The following is a 10,370-nucleotide window of genomic DNA, read 5'->3' as shown; positions in this document are numbered from 1 at the left end:
TTGGGAGGCAGAGGCAGATCTCTATGAGTTCAAGGCCAGCCTGGTCTACACAGGGAGCTCCAGGACAGCCAGAGCTGTTATGCAGAGAAATCTTGTCTAGAAAACTAAAGCAAAACAAGCAAAAAGTCATCTGAGTGTCTTTCCTTTCAAAATTTTTTTCTTCTGTATCAACTAAGAAAACTAAAATTGGCAGGCAGCAGAAATAAATGCCAAGATTTTGCAACCAGACATACGGGCCTATGCAAGGACAGTGGTGAAGGAAGGCAGTGCTGAGCCCTAGAGGCAGAAAGTTACTGTGGGAAATGAGGCTATTAGAACATAGGATTAAAGGAGACAGTCAAATGGGCTGGGGGACAATAGCCTGGTTCCTCTGTGGACTTGGTCTTGTATCATTTGATTCTTGTGATGTTGGGGATCATACTCATGCTGGCCTGGTCCTTTTCAGAAGGCTTATGGTAGGTCCACTCAATGTCACCTGGCTCCACCCCCAGGTCAATGGAATGGACATCAGCAATGTCCCTCATAACTACGCCCTGCGGCTCCTGCGGCAGCCCTGCCAGGTGCTGCGGCTCACGGTGCTGCGCGAGCAGAAGTTCCGTAGCAGAAGCAATGGACAGGCACTGGAGTCCTATGGACCTCGGGACGACAGCTTCCACGTAATTCTCAACAAAAGCAGCCCTGAGGAGCAGCTTGGCATTAAGCTGGTGCGCAGGGTGGACGAGCCTGGCGTATTTATCTTCAACGTGCTAAATGGCGGTGTCGCCGACCGACACGGCCAGCTAGAGGAGAATGACCGTGTGCTGGCCATCAACGGACATGACCTTCGGTTCGGCAGTCCGGAAAGTGCAGCTCATCTGATTCAGGTGGGTCAGAAGTCACCCTAAGATCCCAGTCAGAAACTCCCATGAGAGCAGAACACTGTGAACCTCACCATGTGAACCATGCGAGCCTCTCTCTCAGGAAGTCAGGGAAGGGCTGGCGGTTTCAGTGCTTCTGCCCCAGTGAGAACTTAGCTGACACGAGAGGTGTACCTTGGGTCATGACCTTGACTGATAGTCTTACAGATGTGTGTGCTCGCTCTTCTTCTCTCCCTACCTCTGTCCTCAAGTTCTACTTTGCCAGTCTAGAAGAGCATAGTAGCATATTACATTCTAAAAGTACCTAGAACAATGCTTAGCAAGGTTAAACACTCGGTGAATAAGTGTTTAATATATGTAAATATTTAACTATAATAGATTAGTCAAATTGCAAACAGATAAATATATATAATACTGTTTGCTCATTAATTCTGTCTCTGAGGGATTTTTTTTGGTCAAGCCATTTGCCACAGAACCAGATCTACCCTTGTTTTACACGCTCATTGACCTTACCTTACGATGTAACCTCTACTTTGTAACCCTCTGACTTTGCTCAGTTGTCATTGGTTGAGCAGCCTCTGTGTACCAAGCAATGCCCAGTGCAGTGGTAACAAGGTAGCCATGGTTGATTGCATCTTAGAAGTTGAACATTTCTTGTCCCTGATTTTTGTACAACCAAAAAGGCAGCACTAGACTAGAAAAAGACCAGATGAAACAGCTACATGAGAGAGACGGCTCTTTCTTTTCTTCAGGGAAATGCTATCTCAGCTTAATTTTTTTTTTTCATTTTTAAAATCTGGACCCTAAGGGATGGTCAATACTTTTTTGTGTTACATTTGTTAGCGCCCTCTGCAGGTCACCCAGTGCAACTCCCATTCTGGCGCTCCTTGCCAACTGCACTTTCACAATAGGCAAAAGAAAAACTGTTGCGCTCTTTGGAAAAATCTTGATTACACATGGCATTTTACTCTTGAAGATTAATAACAGAAGAACATGTTTTTCCTGAGAAAGTAAATGTATGAAGTAAAATCTTGCCTAATAGTGGGAATTCCTTTTTTTAAAAAAATCCCTTTGCTTAGTATACAAAGCCAATTTGCTTTATAAGCAGAACGGAAACTTATTTTTCAGAAAGGCTAGGGAAAAGTTAGTTGGAAAAGAAATGTTAAAAAAAAAAGATCCTGTTTTAAAAAAAGCTGAGCAATAGCTTGCTGTCTCTGAAAAGTACATTTTATTTATGTGATATTTGTAACACACCAGGCTGCAGGGGTTAAACTAAGTCCCCTTCCAAGACTGAGACTCAAATTTCCACCTGGCTCTGGCCGTTGGCGATGTTGCCCATGTGTGTCTCCCCCATGAATCACATTTGCTTCACAAAGGAATTCCCAGACAACATGTCCTCTTGGTCATGTTCACTCCCATCAAACTTAAACCACACTCTTTTTTTTTTTCTTCCTACGTTACTTCAGGGGAGAGTTATTGCAGAGACCACAACTGGTTTAAATTGGACCAACTTTCCGTATGTTGAGCCCCTAACCTCAGTGTTCTCAGCTGCACCTGGATAGACAAGGTCCCAGTGCTAAGACACATGGAGAGTCAAGGCTGGTTAAGAAGGAAAGCCTTAAAGAGAAAGACACCTCCTACATGGAGCAATGGACTTCTTAGCAGCTTAGCAAGGACCACGTGGGTTTCCACCATTGTTAATCTCTCAAGCTCTTTGAGCATCCTCACTAGAAGAACTAGACGAAAAACAAACTTTTTGGAGCTATCTGATGTCGTACTTGAGATAACACAACAAGGAGATCAAAGAGGGAGAAAAAAACGATGTCTCAACATCTGTATCCCAGAGGATCAGCATTTTCCACCCCGTTATCGCCACAGGAACCGGAAATTCTGAGCAAAATGCTTTCTTTGAGGAATTCCCATGCACATGCAGCTCTAGATTAGTAAGTTATGTTTATTCAGGAGTTCAAAGAAAGAGGGTAATAGTGACTTTCAGATTGAGTAGCCCTCCATGCTCTTCTCTCGCTCTGTCTCTCTCTGTGTCTCTCCCTCTCTCCTCCTCCTCCTTCTTCTCCTCCTTCTCTTTCTTCCCCCCCCCTCTCTCTCTCTCTCTCTCTCTCTCTCTCTCTCTCTCTCTCTCTTTCTTGGTAACCCCAGAAACTGAAAAGAATCAAATCAGTTTACAGAGGTTGGGAAAGAGGGGGCATTCAGTATTACTGCCTTATGTGTGATTTTTTTTTTGTTCCTTGGAAGAAATAATATTTAAACATACAGTTATTTCATCAAAGGGCTGAAAGTCAGCCTGTTCAAACTTTTAAAAAGAATGTGATAGGGCTTCAGACAGAGCCAAAAAGTAAACAGTGCCCGGCTCGTGTTACCTACATTTACTCTAAATGCAGGCTTCAGCTCACGAGTTGTGCTTCGTACCTGGAAAGAAAAAGGCAGAATTTTGTGAGAATTTAAACATTCAGGTCCCTGGGAGCCAATAAGAACCGCCGCCAGTGAAAGAAGACCTGCTAGGACTCTGTGTGTGTACGGATCAGCTTAGCTCATATGGAATCCAACCCCTGCTTACATAAATTGTGTTACCAGGGTCCTGGAGTCAATTTACTGCACATAGACTAAACTTAAATCTCTTTAAGCTCAATTCCCAAGGCCTGGAAGATTGCTAAGTAGGGCTCTAAATTCCCTATTTTCTTGAGTAAGTGGAACACGGAAAGCTGTGAAGCGCTTCAAGGTGACCTTCACGACGAGGAGTCGTGTTGAATCTTCAGTGCCGCTGCACCCACTAGTGTTACTGGTCCTGGAGACCCCACTGCCCTTTCTCCAGTGCGGTACCCCCCCCCCCGGCGTGCTTATTCCTTTATAGTGAAAGAGAAATCATCCTGGAAGTAGCAGCCTCCAGCTCCCTGAAGAGAAGTGGGGCTGAGGCAGAGGAGTGGCTTTGTCTGTTGACTCAACCATCAGCAGATTCAGGGACTCGGGAACCAAATTCTTGTTTTGACTTTGTCATTGTCATCTATATGGCCCTGCGTAAGTCACCAACTGTATTTGCCTCACCGCTCACTTTCTTCTCCCTAAAAGTGTCTGCCTTAAGGGGGAGATGGTCAAAAAAAAAAAAAAAACCCTTATGAGTGAGCGGAAGGCTCAGTACAAGGCAGCTGTCCCCACAGCTGATTCTGTAGGTCCCATGCCAGCTCTCTCCTGACCCTGTCAAGGCACTGCCCTTTCTAATTCGCATCTCCTGGGGACCTAGACCGTGCCGGGGGCTGCCTGCTCCACAGAGCACAATTGTGATCTCCAACAATCAATTCGGCGCTCCCCCATCTCATGTGTTTGTACATAATGACACTGTGCAGCACACCAGAGGAGGAACAAGAAACACACAGCAGATAAAGCCATGTGAGCTATTGCGCACTTGGGTCACACCTTCAATGCCAGCACTCATGCAGAGGCCATGGACCTCTCTCTATGCACTTGAGGGCTGCAACAGTGAAACTCTGACTCAAAAAAAAAAACCATTATTCAAACATATAATAGATATATACATATGTAATATATTTACACATTAGACATAATATATTTGAAGATACATATCCATATATGTATATGGATATGTATATCCATGTATGTGTATACACACACACACACACACACACACACACACAGTGCCAATACCTTATTCAATTTGACTTTTCCTTACAAATGGGGAAAGAAGAAGCTCACACCACCATGGACAAGTTCTCTATCAACTGCCTATAGTTAGCACTGGCTCTCTTTGTCACCATTTCTCATTTCTGATGAGCCCATCTCCTGCATAAATGTGGGTGCAAAGGCAGGAATCACTCTTGCTTTCCTCCTTTCTGTGCCTCTGCCTCGTCTCCCCTTCCGTGTATCACAGTCCCACCAGTGGAAACAAAGACTCTAGTGCCCGGGACCGTTCCTCAAGCCTGACTCCAGCTGCTCGAGGGTTAGTGCCAAGACCAACACATTAGCCTACCCCATATCTCCAGGGCTGTGAAGGAAAGCGCACCAAATCATCTCCCTGAGAACAATTCACGAGGTGGCTGGTGAGAGCCACAGAGCCAGTCTTGCGGAGGATTTATTTGCAAGTAAATTGATATCAGTGTTATTTATTGGAGTGTTGGTCCTGCCAAGGCTTCATTCTTGAGCCAGCCTTTGAGAGCCCAGTGAGAAATGTGTGCTCACAAATGGGAAGGAAATGGCTTGTGCAGGTTGCTCCTTGGCAATTCGGATTTTGCCCATCTGGATGAGCCATGCAAAACTCTGCAACATCCACATTTCCTAAGGTGTTAGTCAGAGCATGTGCTGCTCACTGTTCGAGACGGACAGGACACAATTCCAGCCCAGAGCAAAAGCTCTGCCAAGCGCCTTCTCAACACTGGAGTTTCCCCAAAGATAAGAGAGCAAACTCGAGGTCTGTGATTGAGGTTTTGACCTGAATGTTCATTGCTACTTATCACCCCATGATTGCTTCAGAGAGTTCTTGACAATAACCTTTGAGTGAGGCTTGCAGTCCAGAAGAAGAGACACAGTTATTGTAACACTCTCAGGAATTGAACACAGTTGGTGATGCCATAATCCTGTGTTCTCTGCTTTTTTCATGATATGCTTCCTGGGTGGTGTGTGTGTGTGTGCGTGTGTGTGTGTGTATGTGTGTGTGGTGTACATTTTGTTCTGATGTACGCTTCAGATGTGGTGAGGGACCCTGGGGAATCCATTATAGGCTAGCAAAGGAAGGGCACATAAGCTCTGACTGGGATCGTTAGGGCTGTGCATAAAGGAAACAGGCTAAATTCAAGCTTCCTCTGTAGAGCCATTTGGTAGCATTTTCTACCATGGATATGGAAGGAACCTAGCTCACCTAGCTCACCATCCATTGTGATATTTATAATACTCTTACTACACCCCAACAATTGTATTAAAAGTTAGTCTAATTTATAACCACTTACCTGATGACCCCCAAGTTTCAAGAGAGCCTTTGGATAGAGATAACAGTGTAAGGAAGGTCTGATCTGGTCAGTGCTGGCCAACTGTGAGGACCTAACTGCACTGGCAGAGTTCATGGTACTTAAAACCCTCGTTCCTGATTGGAATGGGGAGAGGGAGTTATGTGCTCTGGAAAGGAAGGCTAGAGGAGTGATGTCTTGGTCTCTGTGGACTGCTGTGGAAACAAAGCCCCCTAAACAGAGCACCCTCCTAATATGAGCAGAAATGCATTTCTTACAATTCCCGACTACCAAGATATGGGCAGGTTCAGTATCTGGATGCCCCCTCCCATTTAAATCTCTGTGTGTGATGGATGCATGTACATGTGCATGCATGCATTCATGTGTGTGAGTGTGGGTATGGACATGCCACAGGAGGTATGTGCTGATCAGAGGAAACCAGAGTGCTGGTCCTTACTTTCCATCCTGCTGGAAAGTTTCTCATTTGCCGCTCCATGTGCCAGCCAGCTTCCCCTGTCTCTGCCTTGCATCTCATCACAAGAACACCAGGATTACAGACCTTTGCTGACTCTCCCCATCTCACATGGGCTCCGGGGATCTGAACTCAGGTCCTTGTGCTTATGCAGCAGGTCCTCTATCCACTGAACCACCCCTAAATGACTTTCTTCTATGTGGTACCTTGTTGTATCCTCACGTGCTGGAAGGAACCCATGGAGACTGAGTCAAAGGCTCACCCGGTAGTACCATCACCTCGGGGGTTAGTATTTCCACTTATGAGGGGTACACAATTCAAACCACAGCCAGCGAAAAGCAAGCATCTTGATTCCCAGTGTCTGAGCTAAGGGAGACAAGCAGGGACTGCCTGGCCTTTCTTTTGTGACCTGCCCTCTCCATGGCCCCACACGCATGCTCACGTAGGAGGAAGACAGGCACATCAGTCTCCGTGCTGAGTAGGCAATAGCCGAAAGGAATGACGAGACAAACTGTCGGACCTCACGTTTTTCCATCTTCCTGCTTCCCAAACTTTGTTTCGCCCCTGTACCTTCCTAACCGAATTGAACCGTGCCTCTTCCATCGCCACTTTTCACTAAAGTGATGGAAGGATTTGTCATTTCAGTTTCAGTAATCAATCCTGTTCCTATGAGTTCCTCAGGCCCAGGGTGCCTTGGTGTCTGGCCTGCAGATCTGAAACCTCAGGGATTGGTATGCCTGGGGTCTGACATCCGCAATCAGGGAGAAAAGAATCCAACCTGTGGGAGAAAGCTAATTAGTAACTTGCTATGTGGAATGAACCTTTCCCAGTAAGCAATGCATTTGCTATTCTGAATCTTCTGCCTAAGTACCAGTGTGCGTAAGGATCATACTTAGTGACAGTCACATAAAAAGCGTGAAGGTGTAGTGGCTTTAATTCGGCTGTGATCCCTGTATTCCGAAGGCTCAATGCCTGACTCTCTAAGGCTGACACAGTATTCCATCTCTGCAGTGTTGGGGTTGCCGCCTCTCACCCTGCTTCTCTTTACCGCCGACCAATGAGCTAGAAGTGATGCGGGCTGCATCCATCACACCCTGCACCTTGTTCTATTCAGAAAGGCTTTCGGTCGGTCACATGTTTCTGCTGCCGACCTCGTCTCTAAGAGTACATTAGTGAGATACCATGGTGTCTCTTCAAAGCCTTGCAGGGGTCAGACCTTTCTTAGGTTTTTGCCTTGAAGTGATGTTTAGTCCCTGGTTTCAAGTTAAAGAGAATAGTTTATGCTTTTGCCAAAGTAGAAGCTGGGTACTGACATGAAGACTCTAGAGTAGGGGCTGGAGAGATGGCTTGGTGATTAAATGTGCATGCTATTCTTGGAGAGGACCTGAGTTCAGTTCCTAGCAACTCACACCCTGTGACCTGTAACCACCTGTACACAGCTTCAAGGAAATACCCTTTTCTGGCCCCAGAGAACACCCGCACTTACATGTAGATACCCACAGACACACATGCACATCTACATATAACTAAAAATAGATGTTTTAAAATATATATCCTTCCAGCTTTGGCCACTGTAGAGGGGTTGGGGTGGCCCTCATTGGCGGAGCACTTATCTAGCATGCTCAGAGGCCCTGGGCTCAGTCTCTAGCACTGCACAAGAAAAGAAATGCTCGACCCTTTATTCTTCCATTAAAGTAAAAATGAACATGGTCCCCTTGTAAGGACCTACAGTCAGGTCTGTGACGTGGCTAATTTCATGTCCTCTTGTCCAGGCCAGTGAAAGACGTGTTCACCTCATCGTGTCCCGCCAGGTTCGACAGCCTAGTCCAGACATCTTTCAAGAAGCTGGCCAGATCAACAATGGCCGGTGGTCCCCAGGCCCAGGGGAGAGGAACACGGTTTCTAAGGTGAGACCCAGGCAGGCGTGTCTGCAGCTCCTGCAAAGGGCTATTTCTTGGGGAAGCTGTATACTTTAATGTCTCTAAGGGCTATCTCTGGACTTTGTCATTCCAAGAAGTTTTACTCATGAAACTAAAAAGCCAAAGTCCTGTCTCCATACTTGGGAGGTAACAGGTGTCTCCCATCCCAGCAGGAGTTCCGGGAAGGTGCTGGGGGTGTGTTAAGTCCCAGCTTGCAACCCTTCCAGAGGGACCTGATTCCCAGCCTAAGCCAAATGCAAGGCCCATTTTTAACCAAGGCTCCTTCTATGGAAGGATGCTTTCTATCCACTCTGAAATGCAACAAGGGCTTTGCTTGGTTTCTGGTTTTTGAGTTTCCCAACCTGCCTAGAAACGATGACAATTTCCCTGCTATTTTTAATATTTTTGTGTTTATACAAGGGACTAGGGAGATACTTATAATACTTGAAGCCCTTGGGACATTAGGGAGAGCAGCCCTTGGACAAGCCAGGAGTATACGTCTAGTTTTATGGCATTCAAATCCAGAAATTCAAAAAGCTATTATTCATTAATTGTATGGGTCTAGGTGGATATGTATGTAGACATGCATGTGCTTTGGTACATATATAGAGGTCAGAGGATAACATGGCAATTTGTTCTCTCCTGCCACCATATTGGTCGCAGGGCTTAAACTAACATCATCAGGTTTGGTAGGAATCTCCTTTACCTTCTGAGCCATCTCTGTGGACCCAGCAGAATGTATCTAATCCTTCCTTCCACCTTCCTCTTTGCAGCCTCCCTTCAAGCGAGATGATTCAGCCCAGTTTGTGCTTGTGTGTGACCTCTATTAGATGCATTAGACTTCATTTAGATGATTGTCTAAGCAACGCAAACACTGTCCAGTCCAGATTAAGAATCCTATGACCTTGGTCAGCATCCTGTCATGAGGATGCTCAGTTTGTAGCAGCCAAGTGAAAGTTCCTGGTAGCAAATGCCATTTTGTTACTTGTTACTAAAAACAAACAGGGCTGGAGAGAAGGCTCAGTAGTTGAGAACACTTGCTGCTCTTTCAGGGGACACCCCACCCCCACCCCATCAGTTGTTCCCAGCACCTACAAGACAGCTCACAACTATCTGGAACCCTAGATCCAGGGGGTCCAATGCTCTCTTGTCTCTGAGGGCAATGCTCACACATGATGCAAAATACCCACATACATAGAAAAAGAAATCAAGTTTTTAAAAAAAAAAACAACCAGACACCCTTATATGTAGCCTATTTCTGAAACACAGAGGATGGGATGAATGAATGCCTTTTCCTTCCACATCAGGGTCATAAGTTGAGGTTTTTGAGCAATGTTTGCAGAAAATAATCTCTACTTTATAGTCAGGAAGCCTGAGATCACCGTTATGCTAGCTCTTCAGCCATTCACATCTCCACAAGACCTTCAGTCCCATGTTTAGGGGAAGCAATCTAGACAGACCAAGCACACCCTGCTGGCAAATTTTATGGATAAACTCCCTGGTACCTTATTCCAAATAAACACAGTTAGTATTTTAAGGTTATTCTGAGAGCACTCGCTAATATCAAGCTATATGTGAGATTTTTAAAAATCTTACATTATGCTTGTATCTACTTAAGAAATTCAGTTGGATTAAGTAGAATATGTTATATTTTCATCCATTAAACTACTAACAGGCCTGTACCACAATGAGGCTTTATAATTCCTGCCTACTGTGAGTCACAGAACAGCCAGGACAGTCTGATTAGTATGGCCCTGTGTCACGCGTCTGAATTCCTGGAAACACACTGGGAAGCCAGTTCTTTCCAATCATACTTCTACTGCCTTCTGAGATGTCCCAACCACCCAGAAAGTAATGGGCAAGGCCGTTTAATGATTTGTATTTCAAGCCGGCTTAGAAAAACAACATGGCGTTTGAAAATAGGAGTTTAAATGCTTCCAAGAAATACCACAGAAAGAAAGCCAGGACTCGTGGGAACAGAAAAGCTATCCAGTTGAAGAGTTACACATTAGTGGGCACCATCTTCAGTCCTGGGGTGACCTGTGTGGAAGAAGAAGGGAAACACGACTAGAGAAGTGTCCCAGAGACACGGTACCCATATCCCCGAGGTGGTTTTATATCAAGCTATCGGCCGCATGGGTAGGTCCTAATG

General features: G+C 45.5%; 1 protein-coding gene across 1 annotated transcript in view; it reads left to right on the top strand.

The window, feature by feature from the left end:
• Positions 1-10,370, top strand: part of Lnx1 (ligand of numb-protein X 1) — an 84,932-nt gene that overhangs the window by 61,676 nt on the left and 12,886 nt on the right. The window contains exons 5-6 of the mRNA XM_005359348.3: positions 492-863; positions 8,072-8,206. Of these exons, the coding sequence (XP_005359405.1) occupies positions 492-863; positions 8,072-8,206 (507 nt within the window). The remainder of the gene's footprint in view (positions 1-491; positions 864-8,071; positions 8,207-10,370) is intronic.

This window comes from Microtus ochrogaster, linkage group LG1 (assembly GCF_000317375.1).
Source record: "Microtus ochrogaster isolate Prairie Vole_2 linkage group LG1, MicOch1.0, whole genome shotgun sequence".
Lineage (NCBI taxonomy): Eukaryota > Metazoa > Chordata > Mammalia > Rodentia > Cricetidae > Microtus > Microtus ochrogaster.
The sequence above is the reverse complement of the archived record's forward strand: the minus strand, read 5'-3'. Positions and strand labels throughout refer to the sequence as shown.